Below are 21,763 nucleotides of genomic sequence, written 5' to 3'. Positions count from 1 at the left end.
AAAATTGTAAAGAAATGAAGGAAATTTATTATTGATAGTTAAAAATAGCTAATGAAATTGTTACTCTTTTATTACGAGTAATAATTTCATTGCAATTGACTTACATGAGTTATTAAATAGAAAAATAGTCTTAATTAGTCATAATTAAGATACGATAGAGAGTAGAAGATATAATAAAAATATATATATATATATATATATACATTGTACAAAAATTTTATTTTATTTTATTTTATATTTCATAAATATATTTTTCCATTATTTTATATATATTTTATACGCTTCTCTATTGCTTTTATTTTCTCGTCACGTAAAAATTCTTAGGGCAATATATTCGAGGAATATTTCTATCCCGAATTCTACTTCGATATCTTAATCAAAAATATCAAAAAGAATTTTTATATATTTTCCATGACAAAAATCAATGTTAAAATTTTAATATCAAACGACTTTCACAATCCACAATGTATAAATTTCTTAATAATCCCCTCGAAAAACAAAATCAGAAAAAAAAAGTTAAAATCGGTAATATCTTCCACCAAACAACGGATAGAAACGGATGGAATAATTTTAAAAATCTATAAAATCCCAGCACGGTAGCTGAAATTAAAATAATTCTATGGTTTGGAAAATCAACAAAATTCGTTCGAAAAAAAGGAGAAAAAAAAATAGAAATACTCGATGATAGGAATCCTATATATGGAAAATATATCTACGAGGGAAAAATTATACATGGAAATCGCGCTTTCCTAGAAATTCGCCAGTCGCGTGTTCACGGTATCGGATACGTATTCGTAGCTTGATTGCACAATGTATATTTGCGGCCAGGTGTGTGCCAGGATATAAAGGAAAAGGGTAGCAAAATCGAGTTTCGCCGCACAAAAGCCTCGTTCACGAGCGAGAAAGATCGAACCGTATCGAAAAGCATTTCGGGTCGTCGATTGGGACTTTTTCCAATCGATGCCTCGATGCCGGAGGACATAAGGAACCATGGCTTTTCTTGGCTTCGAATGTGGGATCGTCAACGCGGTCATTATCCTTGCCAAGGGGTTGGGATGGACGAAGAAGGGTTGAATTAATAAGGGTGAAGCGGTTTGCTCGAATGGCCTTCGTTTTCGGGAAACGAAGCAATAGTCGACGATTGTTCGTTTGAGAAATCGTTGAGAAAACTGAGTGGGTGTGGGAAAAATATTTAAGGGAAAGGAGACGCCGATGGAGTAGAGAATGGTGAAAGTGATAATGAGAAGTGAATGAAATGAAAGAACGAAATGAAAAGAAAGAATATTTGGACGTAATTTGAATTATTTTGTTATATTAATGTTAAATTAATTTAGTAGGAAAAGTTTTTATACTTTCTACTAAAAATTCAATAATAATATTTGTAACTAATCTAGCTAAAGGAAATAATTTCTCTAGATGATGAATTTTTGACTAAAAGTTAATTTAATTTATAAGTTAGATAAAATATAAATAAATGTAATTTTGGACGAAGATAATTCAGATGAATTATAAAATAGAATAAAGTGTAAATTGTGACCTAATTACAAAGAATCTATATACAGAAATTAAATAAATTTGAATATTCCTGTAAGAAATTTCTTAATTCCTATAAAAGAATACGAATAACTTGAAATTTTAAAACGTTTTGCAAAAAAACATTTATAAAAAAAATAATTTTAATTAAATTTTTCCATGTTCCGAAAGATACAATAATAACGCAATAAAGAGAATGTAATAAAGAGAATCATGAGCCTGTGCAACAATTTTTATTACAACTTTTGCAACTTTTAATAGACCTTTTAATTCCATCTATAAATTTTACAGGCTATATAACTTTATGAGTTATGTATTAAATCATGATCATATCAATTTTTAAACTTTTTTCAATTTAAAAACATTTACTACTTTTTATTATTTAACAAATAACTCGGATTTACAAGCTATTAATTCTATAAAATTGTACCAAGTTATCATTAATTTATAAACATTATTGTTTATATTATATCTAATATATTTATATCTAACCAAATCAATATGATATGATCTAATCAAACATATGTCTGTATTTTATAAATTAATTAAAACCAATTTTCAAAATCTCAGATAACAAACAAGATATTCCTCCTCCTTCTTATCTATTAATTTATCTATTAATTAATCAATATCACCATATATAAATATTCCAAATATTCCAAATATTCTCTCAACATGAATGTATATTTAAGTATATTTCAGAATTAGCATGACGATTAACCATTAGCCATTCTATTTCCTCTTTTTCATAGAAAAAATGTAGAGGAATGTGAGCGGTCGGTCAGATAAGGAAACAAAGAAGTTTATTTCTTGGGGTACCAGTGCGAGCAATTCCACCCTTCCTTCTCCCCCATGGTGGCGAGGGACGAGGAAAACAGAGAAAGAACAAAATCGTTTCGTCGGTAGCTGCGTTACGTGATTACATCTTACATGATATCGTGAATAATTCTGTGAATCTTCCAGGCACGTACAACTTTGCTTGCTGCATCCGGAATTAGTTGAAAGAAGAATCCGAACGAGGTGGGGAGGGGAGAGGGGGGAAAGAAAGAAATAAAGTCTTGGTGCAACGATGTCGGAAAATGCCAGAGAAATCGGTCGAATCGAAAAAAAGGAGAGAGAGAAAGAAAGAAAGAGAAAAAGATAAAATAAATTTCTTGAACTGGTGAATGTTCGCATCTTGGAATAATGTTGCTATTAAGGAGTTTCTGTACAAACTTGCAGTGCAAAGCGAGAAGTCGAGGGATGGGAGTTGTTCATCTTGAAGATGTGATCGCGACGTAGAACGAAAGAGCGAACAGCTTGGTGAGATTTCGTACGATAGGTTTGCATCGCTATTTGCTTGGAGAAATTCCGTTGCTTCGAGTTATATCTCGACAAAGTAGATGTAAAATAGGTGGAAGAAGGAAAATTCGATGATAGAATAAAAATCGAATTGATTAGCGAGTGAGCCAAAAGTGATTTTGATTGAGGTCCTCGAATTTTTTCTTCTTTTTGTATTGTTTGACGTTTGTAATTGGAATTATTGATAAATCTTTAGGAAATATCGATTTTCCAACGATGAAATTTTAAAGAATAATGATTTTATAAATACTTGTAAATAATTATTAAATTTGCAGAATTTTCAAGTATTTTTATGATCAATTTTATCTAGAATCCGCATAAAATATTTTAACGATAAAAAATTACAAAATTTCGTACAAATGCTAAAATTATAGGAAAGAACCTAATTCAAAACGCATTATCTATAACAATTGATCAAAGAAAAAAGCTTCTTTCCAAAAAGAATTTCTTCCAGAATTTGTTTCAAATCTAATAAAACGCGAAACATTTTCGAGCACAAGGAACCAAGGAACCATAAAAAGGAATCAACCAAGTGTCGAATCGGTAGAAAACCCGCCTGCCCTCGAGGCATTTCTTCCACGGCCAAAACTCGACTCCTCCGTTTCACCTTCCTCTCCCGTTTTACCATCCATCCCTTATCCATCCTCTCTCCCCCTCCGCGGGAGCGCGTTAACGAGCTGCCTGCAGCCAACCCACGGAATCTCGATCGTGGAAAACAGACGACACGCTTTATCTTTGTCACGCGAGAACACGGCACGGCTGCAAGCATGGACGGGCGGCGGCGTTAATACGACTCCACCAGCACGGTGTTAGTCGTGCCTTATCACGGGAATCGGAAATCAATCGTTCGGCCTCTCATCCTTCCTCTGGCGAAATGACCTTTACCGGTGGCACGTCGATAACGAGGGTACGTGTATAATCATCGGTCCAACGGGTCCCCAACCTTTATATTTCGCGCCCTTATCCGTCTCGTTGCCCCCGCTTACCCCCTCACAGTAACGTCACACCCTCGTCCTTCCCTCTTTCACGTAGTGGTCGTCCGCCTCCGCGGTTTTACGCGATTACACCGCATTAGGGGCCGTTTACATGGACACTGCGAGGCCTGGGGCTGGCTGGAATCCCGAGGAGATGGGGTGGGACAAGGGTTGAAATGTTTCAGCCAGAAAGTGCAAGTAATTAATGAGACGCGATGCCTTATCGACCGGTTAATTAAATGTTCTCGGTGTTTCTGAGAGAACGATGCGACTTTTTGGGAAGGGATATTGTTTCCGCGAGAAGGGGTGCGTGTTGTCTCGTTACGCGTGATAGGATTTAACGAGTGCTCGTTGTTGGATATGTTGCAGGGCGGAATTCATTCGGGATCAAATTTTGTTTAAAAATAAACGACAATTGGAAAATTTGTTTTGTTAATTTTGATAATAGAGATGCGTTTTTTTGGAACGCTATTGTCTTGTTTTTCTCTTGTTTTTTTTTTTTCCTTAAATAAATTTAATTATTTTTGTACGAAAACATTATTGAATGGTACGATGAATACGATACAATGCAAACGTTATTTGTAACCATTATTTTAATAATTAAGTAAAGTATTATGTTACGCAACATTATACACATATTTGTGCTTTGTGAATGATTTAAATGATATATTTTGATAATGATTTTATTATCGCTTGAGAGAGAATTATTTGAAATGTATGGCTAATTAACTACGATTTTATATAAAAAAAAAACTATACGTTCAGTTTTACGTTCAATAGATTCTAATTTTAATTGAAAAATATTAAAATATCAAAAATTGATCAAACGTGAATAGAAACAAACGGCCGATGGAAAATTAATCAGAGGACCAACAATGGAGTAATTAGAATCAAATACGGAGATTCATCAGCTTTCTCCCTTATCGTGAATTCATTGTCGTGAATACAATCAAGCGTCCGCATAGGACGTCTAGAATTCGTATAGGTGGCAATCTGTATCATCGCGAATCCTATCAATCAAGAAGCTGGCGCAATCAGAGGACCGGGCAATGCAAAATTCGTAGAACGGGAGAACTCGTATAGTCAGGAAGCCGAATAATTTGGAACATGCGCAATCGAGGATCCGAGTAACCGAAAACCCTTCCAATTCAATACGCGTTCAGAACGGAGCTGAAAATTCTAGAAATCTACGCGAAACGGGAAATTGAACGGTCCAAAACCTGTTCGATCGGAAAACCGATCAATAGACGACAAGGGATTCGGGATATATAACCGAATGGAAATCTTTTTAAGCGGAAATTTATAACAATAGAGGAATATGTAGTTCGAAACGAATATCTGTACAGAATACAAGAATCTGTAGAATTTAGACAATCTTGTGGCCGAGAATTGAAGGGAATCTTTCAGGATTATTTTAAATTTTCCATAGTGACGTATGTCAGTGTGAGAATTGAAGCGAGAATTCGGTAAAAAAGACCATCCTTATCCAATTTTTAATTACACTCTTTGCGTAAAAATGCGTTAAAGAAAATTCGAAGGCTCTTAAATTATTTCTCTTTTGGAGAAAGATAATTTGAATTTAAATTTTTACTGTTCTTTTCTCAGCCATCACCTAGGCCGGAAAAGGTTGACCGTGTGGTAATCGATGGCCACGTAATACCTAACCATGTCCTCTTCACGACACCTACACCTCACAATGTACCTTATCAGACACTTGCGTTCTCTGATAACGTCAAGGTCACCGTTAGTTTCCTCAAGGAGCATGATAAAGGTAAAAAATTAAATATCTGATATAATACATATATCTAATATTTAAATTTCAAATCGCAAGCTCACGTAACGAGATGATTCATTGATTCAATTATAATTGGCAACGCGTATTATTTTCAGTATACGTGCAATCGAACACTTTGGTCGGTGACGCGGGACATCCAACTGGAGTTGTCCTGGCAGAAATAATTAAACCGAACATCCCTGTGCGCAACGGTGTGATCCACTTGATCCAACGACCTCTTATGGTCGTCGACACTACGGTGAAGGACTTCCTCGAGGTCAGTGCTTAATTAGTTTTCTCTCTTTTATTCTTTATCTCTTCTTCTTTTTTTTTTTTTTTTCATTAATGATAGAGATACGCACAGCGATAATCGATCCCAGGAAGGATCGAAACGATTGTGCGAGTCGTACGACGATAACGTGTCTTACTACCGCATCCTCATCATCTATTCACGTCATCCCATTGTCTGTCGCAAACAATGACAGTTAGTTCCCGAATATGAATTCGTTAAACGTCTCGTCGCGGATCAATTCGTCGCGTGAATTAAGCGGGATCAGCAGGAACATGCTCGAAAGGCTATCTTTTAATAGAACCGATATAGTAATTACATGTAGGTTAAATTTTTGTTCTAAATTTCTTTAATAAAAAAGGAAAGGATATAAAGAAATCTCGATTATTTATGATAATAACGAGAATAAATGTATTGTTATACGTTTATACGTTTATGTAAAATTAAATTGTTGATCGTTCGTTCTAATTCACAAATTTCCATCCGATAAATTTATAAACGCATGATATGTACGCGTCTTGTGTATTTTTTTATGGTTACATATAATATAAATTCACGATATTTATTTTTCATTCGTTTGATTAATAAAATTTATCATTGCAAATTGAAATAGATATCGGTAAATTTGTACTGTAATGATTATTATCAAATTATTTTCTTCTTCTTCTTCTTCTTTACTTTGTTTTAAATGTATTTAAAAAAGGAAGAATTGAAGATTTCTCCAATGCAATTTATTCATTTCACAATTTTTTTTTCTGTCTCTCTACTTTCAGAAAATTTCAAAAACTTTGTATATCTTAAAAATGATAGAGAAAGACATTAAATGGATCTTTTGGATTCATATTTCACGCCACAAAGAGTGTTTTGTTTCGTATTTCATCACGAAATTATAAAAGAATAAATTGTTCAAGGTGTTAGTTTATATAAGTGATGTATTTACCGTAATGCAATGCATTTACCGTATTGTGCCTTCAGAGCTTGGCGGACTTGGCGAAAGAAAGAATGACGCCGAGTTTCCTTATTGTCGTGGACGTTATTTCCTTTTGATATCTGTATGAAAGCTCTCTCGAACTATCTCTGCTCGAAAAGTTGATATTCTTCGTCCTTTTTCGCGTTTCCAAAGCCTTCGATTTCAATAGATTTGGCTTTGTTCAACACAGCCCGCGGCATTACGGCCATGTCCAAATGTTAAAAGTTATTAATCACCTATCAATAATTTAGATTTCATCTTCTTTTACTTCCTTGATAAAATTTCCTTCAATTTCGTGTCACGAATATCGCGAAGAAACAGCCGAATTTTCGCAAACGTTATAATTACGTACATTTCTGTAGAAATCCTTTATGCACTTCAATTATTTTTACGAATCTTGTTACTTAATTATAGTTTCATTGAGTCATTTCTTACGATATGCGCAATAATACAGTTGCTGTAATATTCATCAACTTATAATTCAATATCAATATTATAGTATTAAAAATTTTATATATGTAAACATATGATATATTGAAAAGAAACCTATTTGTCGATACGGAATGCAAGAGGACAAATATCGATCCATATTGGCGCGATTGAAAGATGGAATCCTAACAAGAATTCCCATGATAAATGTTCGAGGACCACAGGCGCGTTGCAAGTTAGGATTTCGGAGTAACAGTCCATCAAATTTCGCGCAATAACGATTACCCCATTCGGTTTGAGTGATGTGGCTTTCGTGGCTACGTAACACGTGTCAAAATATATGTACACAACCGTCCCAACTGGCAGTGATTACACATTCGCGTTGTATGACATCGCATCTATAGAGCCACCGAGATCCTTTGACATTGCACTGTGCGTGCATCGTGCGCCACGCGCCATATCACGTTCGCAGTATACGAAACGCATCGGAACCCGCGAATACTAATGCTTTCCTAATGCATCACGCACTCGGAATTCACAATAAATGTCACTGATGAAAAGGGAACTCCTTCGATTAGATTTTACTATCTCGTGAGTTTCATCGGTGATTTCGTTCGAAGGAAAGTTGGAACTTTATCGACAATTGGAAAATATTACATGTTGAGTTACGTCTCTATGTATTTTTTATCAGCAACAGTTCGTCGAATTCGATTTTCATTCAGGGAATGGAGACGAATCACGTTTTTGTTTTATTTCGATATTTCGATCGATATAAGGATATTCTTATATTACTTGAGATTGTGCAAAGATTGCGAATAGGGCTCGTGATCAATATTTTTTTCTTGGAAATGTGTATTACGTTCTTCCAATTTATCCAATTTATCACTTGTCTGAACTTTGGCATAGGTCAGTAAAACGAAATAGAAATGACAGATCCGCATAATAGGAGGTAATAAATCTTTACACGATGATATCTTGGAAACTGAAAATCATATCGAAATAAATGAGAAAGTAAAAATTAAAGAACAAAATTTTATCTTTCTAATGATTATTCACCTGTGATTCGAAAAATCACTATCTTCAAAATTATAGTTGTTTGAATTTTTCCTTATTTTAATAGGATTTAATAGGAGAATGTTGTATAAATTTTTTATTCTAATCTGTTTCAAACTTGCGCTGTAATTTGATATTTTGAAAAATTATTGTTCTTTGATCGCGATATCGCTTAAAATTCCATCACGATATATATTTATAAGTGAAATTTCGAAGTTTATTCGTTTCGATAAATTTTCTCACTTCTCTCGTAACCACGGTATCAAATCTTTCGAAGACACGAAATTAAATTATAAGATTATTTGCGTTCGGAAACTTTGTTATGATTTTTGTTCTGTGTCGTTGCACAGATTCGTGTTCCTTGCTGTTGGGATAATTCGAGAGAAATTCTTGGATCCGGGTCAAAGAAAAATTAGCTTAACTCGATTTAAGGATAAATTCAATTTATTTCAGTATTTTTACTTGTTAAGAGGAAAAATGGACTCTGGAGTAAGTCTGATTGCATATTAAAAAAAAAAAAACGTATTAAAATATAAATTATGTAGAGATGAATTTTTTTTATATTCAATTATATAAAACTTTATAACATTTGAAAAGTTATTCGAAGATATTTCTTTTATTTTTCTTTTTATCATTTCTTTATAATTATTCCAAATGTTTATCTTACAACAATGTTTTATTTCAGGGAAAATCTTACAAATGAAAAAATTTGATGAGCTATTTTCATAATGTTCTTGAACTTCGAACGATTCAATATTATGTACGGTAATACTTAACATTCATCTCGTATATCTGTCAATTTTCTCAATAATCTTAACATTGAAACACTTTTAACATAATTGACACGTGTTCTTGTGTATTATAGCCAGCCATCGTTCGATCAAATTAATTCTGTCATGTTCTCATATACGATATATTTTCAGTTTAATCGAAGATGCTTTTAGATAAATGGATTCGATGAATGGAACATATATTCATTTTAAAATCGCATTTTGTGCATTGTAATTTGATTATCATCAATATATATTTAAATATATAGTTATTATACGTATATTTATTTTATTTTTCAATGAAAATTTGGAAATATTTTTCTAAATGTGACTTCGTTTTACTTTGTATTCGTATTTTAAAATAAATTTGTCAATTTATCAAAGTAACACATTAGACATGTTTTTGTTATTCGATTACGATAACAATCGCTATATATTTCAAACACTTCCATGTTGGACAAGTTTTTTCGATCAAAAAAAAATGTGTCATCTGTGAGATTAATTATTTTTTAGATTCACTTCAATTTGAGAAAATTAACTTCTTTCTTCTTGGAAAATCTTTCTGCTTACTTTGTGGAAAACGGAGTTCTAAAAGTTACAATATAGAAGTTGGGAAATTGATCTTTACAAAGTAAAGCTCTTCCTTTCTTGTAGAAAGGGAAAATCGAATATCTTCCAAGTCAAACAATTTCAAATTAAATAAACTTTTGAATATTTGAAAAGTTCGTTTTCGATAGAAATAAATTTTCTTGTAACGTAAAGAACAGATTTTCTTAGAATATATTATACAAGTATTTCAATACTTTGTAAAATCATTTTATCTTTCAAAAAATAAAATCATCCGATTCGCCGTGGCCAATGTCCAATATCTTCGTTATTCCTTCATCAACGTCAACGACTTCGCGCTCTAGATTGGTAGAAAATCCCCTCATTCGTGTGCAAATTTCGCAAATTCACTTCGAGCGTGGAAACCACCTCTCGACGATAACGATTCTTCTAACAATTCCAATCGAAATTCCCTTCAATATATCCCTAAAACGTTCACAGATATCGAACTGACGCTATCAATTTGCGACGACGACGAGAGCATCAAGCCCTGTTTACAAGATAAGCCAACGATCCGCGCGAAGAATCACGAGCGGAAACGGGATAAAAGAGTCGTGGTTTACGAAGCTCGTAAAGATTCTATCCAAAGCATCGTGACGTCGTGCCGTCGTATAGTAACGATTCTAATCTCAGCTTTTATTATTGTGTCACTCGGTTGGTGAATCATGGAGGAAATGCCACCAACGATTGTGCGAACGAATCAAGTGAAGTTATCTTTTGATGTAAATGAAATGAAATACGAATGTTTAAATCTTCAGCATTTTTTTTCAAGTTTATAGGAAATTTTCCTGTTTCACGTTTGTGACGTATACTGACAGCGACGTTGACTTTACTTCAATAAAATAATACGAACAATTTATAATTTATAGCAATGATAAGAGAATTCTGTGTGGTATTAAGCCATCCAGTATAGAGAGAGTTAAATTGAATCTAGCTCTTCCAATATATTAAAATATCCCAGAATTTTTCTGATAGATGTTTTTTTTAAAGATAATAAATGTGAAATCTAATTCTTTTAAGATTTAAGTATACAATATCCATTGTCCAATCTTCAGATGATATCTATCGATCAGTAATATTATTTCTGAGAAAAAGGCACAATTCTAATCTTTTAAATCTTAGATTCGTATATTTTTCTCAAAGAGGCTTTAATCTCGTCATTCCTCTAATGCCTTTCTCGCTCACTTTCCAAATTACTAGATTATACTTCGTATATCGTTATCGGTTAGCCAATTTCATTAACGTTTAACAGTTTATTCGTTAACGTAATCCCTCTATTCCCTTCCTTCCCCTCGTCTTCTATCTCACCGACAGTGAATACACTTCACTCGACGAGAGATCGTGTATACCTTTGTACTTTCTTCCTCTAAATCGGATTACAGTCTCGTGTCGCGCTACGTGTACACTGTAAAAACGAGTTAATAACAAAGACGAGGCAACATCCGCATTCCTTATCCTCCTACGAGAACACCTCTAAATCCCACATTCTTGATCTCTGGATTCCATTCTCGACAAAGTTATTGAACGCTGTTTTCGTCACACGCGTTCTTCGCCTTTTGATCTTTGATTGCAACTCATCTTTATTAAACTAAATTTAACCTTGAGTCAAACGACGTATCCTGTATTGCAGAGAATGTACGATTAGATTATTGCCTCGTTATTGCTTCGTTGGAAGATTCGTAGAAGTACACTTATTTATATTTGGTGTTGAATTTCGTTTCTTGATTCTTGAATGTAGATTGAGGAAATTAATATTTTGGGTATAAAATAGAGGCGAGAAGCGCTTGTTTGTTTAATTGATGTATATGTTTCATAATGTTGGATTTGAAGTAGTGGAGCTTTGACAGGTTTCGTGTAAATATAAGTCTCTGTTTAATTTGATTTTCGACAGGAAGAACGAATGACGTTTGGAATTGATGAATAAAAATGTACGATTGTCACAATTTTCAACGAATATATCAATTTATCAGTTACACGTTTTGATGATATATCGTTATTGTAAATCGATTAAAATATTCGAATACTTATGAATATATTTACAATTTATGAAATTGGGATTGCAAAGCAAAACAAATAATAATTCCAAATGTTATATTTTATGCTGCAGCTTTTCAAACTCTATTGCAACTGTATTATTGCATAATATATTCATTTTTTTAATGTTTAAATTTAAGAAGAGAAAAATTTGAAATATTTCGCTTTATAATTTTTATAACAAAATTTTGAAGCTGGATTTATCGGATTTATGGATCAAGTTATTCCTTCGAGTTATACATCTGGTTAAATTTGTCATCTTTTCTACGCTGATATCTCTTCTGAGCACTTTATCGGATGACATAAAATACAGAAACTCAACAAAATTGGATTTATCTGCATCTGCAAAATAAATCTCATGTCAGTTTCAAAAATGAAATGCAAATTAACCAGTATGACTAGTATTTCTTCTCACTCGGTCATGATCCACTTGGATCTCGTCATTCTTTATTTCAATGTTAAAAGCCAAAGGACAAGTTGAATTAGCTTCATTTATAAATACCGAAAGGTCACTAAATGAATTCCGCAGCCCTTAATTACCCAGCCATTGTAATTATATTAGAACAAAGTTTTTGCTTTGATTTTCTTCTTGGATCCGGTTACAAAACCTTGCTCCATAGCCTTTTGAATTTAAATTGCACGGAACTTGTCGCGCATCAACGAGTCCAAAAGATCCGACTGCTAAAGCGATAATTGACGTTTCATTTTAAACACTCGTTTCCATCGTAATACCGCCGACTTACCAGAGAGTTGTAATAATTAGCTTAATCACCTTTTTCACGTTCCGCTATATCAGAGAGAAATAAATGTTAACTCTGCATACTTTTTTTTCTAATTTTTCTTTTTTTTTTCTATTCCATTCTTATCGTGATGTTTATTTATCATGATAAATGCGATATAATATATTCATATCGGTGATTTAATTCATACATTTGGATAAGCAAAGAAATATAAGTTGCGTATTAAACGGATTATCGAGGATACTTTACAAGATACAATACTCATAGATAGCCTATCGAGCATAAGCTTGCTGAAATTCCCTGCATTCGCCTCGTTCATTCTCAGTGATCGATGCGTCGAAGTAATATTAAATTGTAAACCGTATTCCATTAATACGTTCATTCACTTTTGCTGTATTGGAAATGGATCATCGTTTCGATCTTCGGCCGAAAGAACGAAACGCGTGGAAATTCTATTTCCATATTATCCTATTGGCTGCTTTCCGATATTACTTATTTTTTTTAAATATTATTTTTCAATTCGCATTTATTAAAAAAATTCTCTCCATTTGCTTCATTTGTCAAGTACCATCAATTCTCAAAATTCTGAATCGGAATTTTTATTTATTTATTCTTTTTTTCCACCACTCTGTAAAACAAAGAACGCTGGTCCAGTTCCATTTCCAGCTTTCGTGGGTAGATTGTCACACGATCGCTCATCCAGCGTGTCCCACCGATACAAATCAACGGCCGAATCGTCATCACCCTACTCTCTCTCCCCAAAAACTGTCACACAGGTGATCGTAACGCACGTCATGTACGATATCATCATATGTATACATATATGGATGTGTTTATATAATCGTGTATATTATACCCATATACACAAAACGTTTTACACAGGACAGCAAATGGAATGTTCACGAGACAGCTGTCATCACATGCGATATATCGATTGTTCTTCAGCAATGATCCTCGGCACGTCTCGCCTACTGTCTGCACCAGATCCTCCCTCAGGATCGGACATTGGATCAAAGGAGTATTCGCGGACTCCTCCGCGATATTATTATTATTTATCCGCGACTTTTTTTTTTCTTTGATCCAATCTTTGGTCCACTCTTGTGTGTTGTGTATTTGTGCCCCGTAAACCTTCTGAAACGACGTCGCGAGTTCTTTCCCTTCGAATTATATTCGAAGAAATATCCTTTTCCAAAAATTATTTTCTCCTCTTTTTTAACGATTAGGATTAATTCGAGTTTCGTTTCAGGAGGTGACGTACTAATCACTTACTTTCAGGTTCACTAAAAAAAAAAGTCGGCATTGAGACAAGAGCAGAAAAGACTCTCAAAGGAGAGTTAAAGAAAATACAAAAGACAGCCGAAAAAAAAAGAACACACAGTAACGATTTGGTGTGTAGGGGAGCACAGAAAACTCGTGTTCTGCACCGCGCCTCGTGTGTCTCACCGCAGATCTCTCTCGCCTCTGCTCGCAATATTCATCACCCTGTTTCTGTTAGATTTTTCACCCCCTCCGACCCCCTCTTCTCTATGTCCTTACAGTATCTTGGACTGTGCTCTCTCGCCTTTCGTTCACGCACTTTTGAACGAGGGACACGTTTCGACATGTATCTGCGCCGACACGATTATATACATTTACCGCTATACTTTTACAATTACGATGATTGCAACGTGCACGGATACACGGATGGGAAGGTCGTCTATAGGGAGGGTTGCGTCTTGGTTCCTTTTCATAGCTAGCTTCCGGAATAAAATCGCATCGAATTACTCGGTGGGATTCACTGGAATTTATTTGAGACGTGTACGTATCACGGATTCTTGGATCTATGGGGGATGGTGGCCTCGTGAGGTGGCAAAATCGGTCGAGTCTGAACGATTATCCTCGTTTATTTTGAGTTGAAATTAAATTTATTTTTTGTATACTTGTTTTTATCGTTTGTTATTTTTAGAAAAGATTAATGGATTTCTTTTTTTATACGAGAATTGATAAAAACAAATCGATTTATGTTAAAGTTTATAAACAAGTGTAAAATAATAATCGGTTAAAAAAAATTTGTACTTCGTTTTCTTTTATATCGTTGGAATTTTATCGATTTCCATGTTTTTCTGCTCGATCGAGAATCTATAACCGGTTTTAATGTTTTAATTTTCAAGATTCATTGTTCATGAAGTATTGTCTTGTCGGACGAGAGCAATTAGTTATAATGTACGAAACTTTATATTGTCTATATTCTTCTCTTTTGTACATCACAAACTTCCAACTGTCGATATTTTTTGCCTCGATAGATAAATATAACGATGAAAGTTTGTAACAATATCGAGAAATCGATTATTGTTTGATTCCATTCAAGTTATCGTATAATCTTTGCCAGATCAGTTTTTGTAAGCAAGTAAAAGTTTATATACAGCAAATATTTACATTGATTTTCTTCGAAATAATTTCCATATTTCAGAAAATTAACGTAGTACGTTTATTTTTAACTTTTTTATTAATCTATTAAATTTACATTGAAATCGTTATAATACTTAATTTTACGATATTCGAAATAATATTTTGATTGTCTCTATTTATTAAATCTACAATGAATTGTAAAATTAATATATTAAATTTTATTCACACTATCAAATAAATAATATGTAGTTAATCAATACGCATAATTCGACATGATAATTAAACAAATATATACAAATATACGCAAATATGTACAAATATAATAATTTTGCCATCCAAACTACGCCACGAGACTCATTTAATCCCCACTGACGATCACTAATCTGTGTTATAATTTATTGCAGGGACAATAAGTTATAATCATATGTAATTATTATATAAAATAAAACTATCATTATTTTCTTCTAATTTTATATAATTTAAATGAAACTTTTTTCTTTTATTTTTTGTTCTATATACACATATTTAAAAATTTTTCATTGCTTTAACAGACATTCTCTCTCTTGTATCCGTGCACGTAACGACGATAACTATACCTTAAGTAATATTACAGTAACATTACACTTGTATATAGATACATACGAGTTTCCCGTACACATGTTCATCGAATCGAGTTTTATTCCTTATAGACAAAGAAAAAATAATTAAAAAGAAACAATTTTCCGTTTCAATTCGCTTGTTAATTACTTTGAAGAGTTATTCACTTGTATCTTAGCTAGCATCCTTTTTTTGAGCAGCTTTTAGAATCGTTTACACTATATACACTCTCTCAAGTTCCAAAGCTCCTATTTTTCTTTTTTTTTTTTTTTCTATGCATTTACCACGAGACTATTGAGACTATTGTGCTACTCCTGTCGTATGTATTTGTATATACATATACAAAATTATTTTTTAATTAAAAAAGTGGAAGTCGAATGTTATTGAATAGATTATGTGCTTTAACGTCGAATGTATTGGAAAATTCATTGGAAACGGCGACCTAACTTCCATTCCCTCCAAAATAAATGATTGCAAAAGCATTTGCAAGAAATATGATTTCGTCTGTGGCTACGTATAAAATGCTGTATTATTAATTTCACGCTGACCAAAATTTACAGTCGACGATAAATTATTAATCGACCTGGAAGAGGAGTGGCGAGCACGGCCCTCGCACATTGTGATTCACACAAAGCCGCCGTGGAATTTCAACTGATTTATCGTGAAAAAGTTCGCGACTACGATTCCAAATCCTTCGAGTGTCGTTAAAAAAGAAATATATATATATATTGATTAGCAAGAGGATCGTTATATTTTTTGAAACACCATTTCTCGTAAATCTTACAGATTATCTTAGAGAATCGGCTTCGAAAGAATCGCGAGATTTCAACGATCGAGAGAAATATTAAGAAGAAAGAAATATATTACATAGGAATTAAAAAATTTTTTAAAAATAATTTTCTGATCAAATAAACGATCTGCAGAAATTTTGTAGTTATAGTTAAACTCAAATATTTTCTCTTCGCGTCGATTTTTCAATTAAATTAATAATTACCATCGGTTTAAAATACGATTTATATCTCGATCGAGGATATTGAATAATGCAAGTGTAATCGGTAAAAAGCAACGATTTCACTTGGGCTCTTTTCAATCGAGAATAAACTCGAAAGCCTCTCTTTATTTTCCTTTCATATCGTATTCAAGCCATTTTCATGCAAAATTCGGGGTTGAAAAAATCGACGATGATCGTTCTCGTGCGCAAGTCTTGCACAAACAATTCTGTCAAGTGTAAAAATAAAGCATAACAGCGGGATTCCTCTCGAAACGAAGGATAAACGGCCGATGAGCCAAGCTGGGAACACCTTTATCAAGATTGGGACTGCATAAATTAGCTTTAGAGAAATAGGATTTTCCGCATGGAAGGAAATCGGTAAACTTTCATAAACTTTCTCGAAAAGATTGATTTATATATTTCCTTAGGAAAATAAATTTCAAAGCACGGTCGAGATCTTCAAAATAAATATAAATCACAATTTTAGTGGAAAATATTAATTTAACGTTTAATCAAATTTCATGAATTTGAAATATTTTAAAGAATCAAGTACAAGAATTGTCTTCATGATTCAATATCGTTTTTAGGATCGAAAAATACAGTAGATAATTGGCGAATGTAAATTGTTCGCAAATGGTACTATCGATATGTCAACTGTGAGGAACGGTGTAGCTAAATTACAATGGAGAGATTTTAACAGTTATATAAGGCGAAATGAATGTTAAATCTACATGAACATAAAATGGAACGTCGGATAACATTTGTACACAAATAGGAATGCAAGCAAAATACTAAATTCGATAAGCTTCGATGCAGATCGAATAATGACTAACGAGTGATCCTTAATAAGAATTTATTATAAATAATTTATCAATTCAACGAGACAAATCAATATGAAAAGATGGAATGGCAAAATTCTTAAAAATATTGTATAAATTGTTTTTCAATTCTGATATTTTTATAAACCTTTCTTCCTTTTTTTCATCTCAAATCCATCTTTTTCATTTCTGTGCTTAACCATACTCGCTCAGCTTTGCCACGGTCAACGACAGGCCTTAGAAATGAAATCTTTAAGCACTTCTTCCCTTACGTAAGGAAAAGTAAGGCAGGAGGAAAGAAAAAAAAAAACGTGGCTTGTCAGGATGAACGAAGTTTCACGAGGTCATGAAAAGTTTCTTATTCCTGAACGTGCAAAGACTACTAGCCTACGTGCCGTACAACCATCGAGCTTTCCCACGTGAATTTCCTTCGAAGAAAGACAATTTTTCTTGCACGACTTGGAAGCTTCTTGAGGCCGCAAGGCGATCGACAGGTTCTCGTAAGAGGAAAAGTTTAATGTTTGTAGTTTCCCGGGACGAGACGCTAATCGAAAATTATGCAGAGGAATTGGGAATGGCTCTCCCTGGCAATTCTTACCCTCTGCTTTTTCTTCTAGCTCAATCGCTTCTCTTATAAGGTGTTAGAATTTTTCTTCTTAAGGAATTAAGATCTAGTCAAAATTTTAGTTAATCGATCGAAGATATTAAAATTGAATATTGATTCCTTGAAAGAAAAAAAGAAAAATCATCATTACTTTGTTCATATTATGAGATCAAGTCAAAATTTTATTTATATTATAGTGTTTTTTTCACAATTCATTTGTTTATCGCGTATATATTTCCTTTTAATTATTTTAGAAATATTTAGCTTACAAAAAAAAAAAAAAGAAAAGAAAAAATATCACGCAAGATAAATCGAGAAATTCTAACGTGATAAATACTATCGAACTTCATAAAAATAACAGAGAGAAATTCTTTTCTTCCCTTTTTCCCGTTCTCCCAGTCGAAACTTCCATTCGAATTCTATCATTCTCGCATTTAATTTATTTGGACGGATGGATTAATTTATTTGGATAGATGGATTCTTAGTGGCGTTACGAGCGTCGTGGCCAGGCGTTCGCGTGTTTCTGCCAGCGAGAGAGATGAACCGATATAAATGGGGTTGGTGGAAAAAGCAATAACGCGTTTCGACCTTTCAATTAAAAGACGGAACCAACGCAAATTGCCGACCTTGCGGCCACCACGGCCTTTTAAATTTTCCCGTCTGCCATTTAAAACCCTCCCCGCTTAAATCGTTACCTTATCCTCCACGGAACCATCTGGCGAAATAATTAAAGGAGGATCGCATAAACCGCGCATTATGCCGCGACTTCGTTGGCCACCTTCGCTCCCTTTCCCCGTTCATTCGTCCCTGTCGGTTGCAACGCGTGCATTCGGCCTTTTCTATAAAAACAATTTTTACGAAACGATGCGATTCCCGATGTTATTACGAGTTTTCATTTCTCAAACGTTGTTCACCACGATATATTCGAGATTTCGACCCCAGGATTTTCCGACCCTTTTTCCGCGAAGCTTGGAGTAAATCAATTTGGACGAACGGAAGGGGACGATTTGATCGAGTATTTTTTTCTTTTGCAACGAGACTTTTTTTTTCGCCGGACTTGGAATAAATCATTTTGGACGATCGGAAGGAAGTGATTTGATAAAATATTTAGTTTCATTTTCTTTTTTTTTCTCTCTCTCTCTTTTTCTTTGAATCAATCCTTTGTGAGAGCAAATAATTTTGGACAATTGGAAGGGGATGATTCGATCTGGTATTTGTTTTGTTTTTTTTTTTTTAACCAGTCTGTTATATCGGAAAAGTAAATTGAACCGAACAGGAAAAACTAGGATTTGTTTTTGGCAACCGGAATATTATTTTTTTTGATAAAATATATATTCGAATTTATATTTTTTACGCGTACATCTATATTTTTGTTTCAATAGAATCTTAATAATAGACAAAGATGTTAATGTTTCTTGTTATGGATGAGATGAAAATCTATTGTACAACATATTATTACGATAAGAGAAATTGTGATAGGAGAAAACGCGGAAAGGGTCTAGTTAAAAATATAATTGTAAAACAGATTAATTTTAAAGATATTCTTTTCAATCGTTTCATTAATTATGAAATCAATTTTGCAATTAATACCGAGGATAAATATATTTTACAACAATACATAAGTAATTGGATAATAATATAATTAGTAAAATGAAAATAATTAAGCTTCCACCGCCTCGATTAATTAAATTTAATTTAAATTTTCCCAGATTTCATTTAATTGTCATTGATTTTCAGATAAAATTTTACTTTGAAGAAGCATAATAATTCCAAAATAACTAATTAATCGTTAATTAACTTTCAACTTATCAATTTAACTTTCTGCTTAATTATTGATTGCAATCAGTATCTATTCTAAGTTTTAAATAATCCACTCGACGATGCATAATAAACAAGGCCAATCAAGACAAATTCTTCCCTTAAAAAGACTCGAGAACAGTCTATATACTCTTCAACCAATTATCTTATTATTCAAAATCAATTATTAATTTCAAACCAATTCCAAAATTATTTCTTTCAAGAAAATAAAACAAATTTTTATTTTTCCACGAGAAAGAAGAAGCAATTACCCTTACGTTACGTGCGCTAAGAATCCAATGAATATATTTCTTGCTCGATGCGAGGAGAATAATTCCAAGTTATCGCCAACCATCCGAACCAACCGAACTTTGCCGATCGAATACGAACTCGGTCGATCGGTTCGCAAACTTGCAAGATATTCTTTAATGACGCGAAAGGGGATTTTCTTGGTTCTGGCGCGCGCTGTCTTCGACACCTTACGTGCATGAATTTGCAATCACGCGTGCACTGATAACGTGCGATTCACTGAATCGGTCGTGATTACCGAAGAAACTGGAACGCGCACCTGACGCCGTTCCCCCGATTACACCCGACGAATGACTTTTACCCCCGTGAATAATAACGATTCGACTCGGAGAACCGCGAACGTGCTCGAAATGTAATCTCTCCTTTGACCCGAGCAGACGGAACGCTTCCTTCCCTTAAAAATAAATGAGTTCCTACCTCCCTCTCGAGAAGATTTCGAGAAAAGGTTCAAGAATTAAAAATTTACGTATAATGGATCGAGTTGTTTTGATTGCGTTGTTTAGTTTGATCGATTGTTACACGGCGATTTTCTACGGGGTTTATTCGGCTAACTTTTTTAATCGTTGAATTGTTCTACTCGGAAAAATTTTCAGAAAAAATGTTTAACAATTGTTAATAATTCGGTGTAATCGAATGGTTATATTTGTTTATTGATTGCAGTCAAATGAGTTTTGTATAGACTTTGAAATGTTTTATCGAGCGTACAATGAATGGATAATGAGGATAAATTTGTCTTGGAGATAGTCTACTTTTATGATAATGAATTAGAATAAAAATAAAATAGAATACTACAACAATGAAATAATAATTTCTTTTAATTATTCTTATTAGAGATCTATTCCTAGAGATCAGAAAAACAATTAAGCCAGACGATTTATGATAATTAATTTCATTAATTAGTCTATCATTTGCCCTAAAAGTTCAGAGAAAATACTGAAGAATTTTAATAAAAAAAATTCAATTTTTTGTAACAAAACTTCAATCAACTTAATATTTGCAATTTTTACAATCTTTCTTTCTTTTTTCTTTTTTTTTTTTTTTAGAATTGTCAAATAACCGTATTTTTTCAGTCTCAATACGATGTCATATAGACGGAAGAAACAAGGTACTGATGTTTCGTTGAGAAAATGTAGAAGAGGGATTTGCTCCCGCAACCATGAAACTTGTATCCGATGAAATCACGTACGAAATCGAATTACATCAACGCACAATGAAACGTGCATCTTGCTTGCAACTGCACTCTCTCGTCTCTCCTTCATTTTCCAAAGCAACATCTGAATTGCATTACCAAACAGATGGTGATGCAACCGAAGAAGATCGACGTTTCGTGATATACATTGTGAACTCGCGAAAAACCTTCCTTTCTTTCGATATTTGTATTTCCAACTGTTGGAGAAGGGAAACGTAAAACATATATAGAAAAGCGTATAGGAAATTTCTGTGTTAACCCGATATTGCACTTTTATTGCGTGTTATCGAATATTATATATTAATTATTATTGCGATATTGTAGACCTAAAATGGAGATTATATAATATTAATATGAAATATATTTCAATTTTAATCGGATTAAAGTATTCCGTTTTGAAAAAGAATAATTTCACATATTTGAATGATATAATAAAAAAGCTCTTGTTTCAACTTTACAACGATTCAAAAACTTTATAACACGCGCACAAATAACACATTAAAGTCTTTTAATTATATTTCGCAATCAAATGTTCAAAAGAAACTTTATATTTGCAA

At 33.2% G+C, this 21,763-nt stretch overlaps 1 protein-coding gene across 6 annotated transcripts in view; it reads left to right on the top strand.

The window, feature by feature from the left end:
* The window catches only part of LOC108004004 (fasciclin-1), a 300,543-nt gene that overhangs the window by 234,794 nt on the left and 43,986 nt on the right, over positions 1-21,763 (top strand). For all 6 annotated transcript variants that reach the window (XM_017066638.3, XM_017066623.3, XM_017066655.3 and 3 more), the window contains exons 6-7: positions 5,454-5,619; positions 5,739-5,899. In XM_017066638.3, coding sequence (XP_016922127.1) covers positions 5,454-5,619; positions 5,739-5,899 — 327 coding nt within the window. The remainder of the gene's footprint in view (positions 1-5,453; positions 5,620-5,738; positions 5,900-21,763) is intronic.

The sequence above is a fragment of the Apis cerana genome, linkage group LG9 (assembly GCF_029169275.1).
Source record: "Apis cerana isolate GH-2021 linkage group LG9, AcerK_1.0, whole genome shotgun sequence".
Classification (NCBI taxonomy): domain Eukaryota; kingdom Metazoa; phylum Arthropoda; class Insecta; order Hymenoptera; family Apidae; genus Apis; species Apis cerana.
The sequence above is the reverse complement of the archived record's forward strand: the minus strand, read 5'-3'. Positions and strand labels throughout refer to the sequence as shown.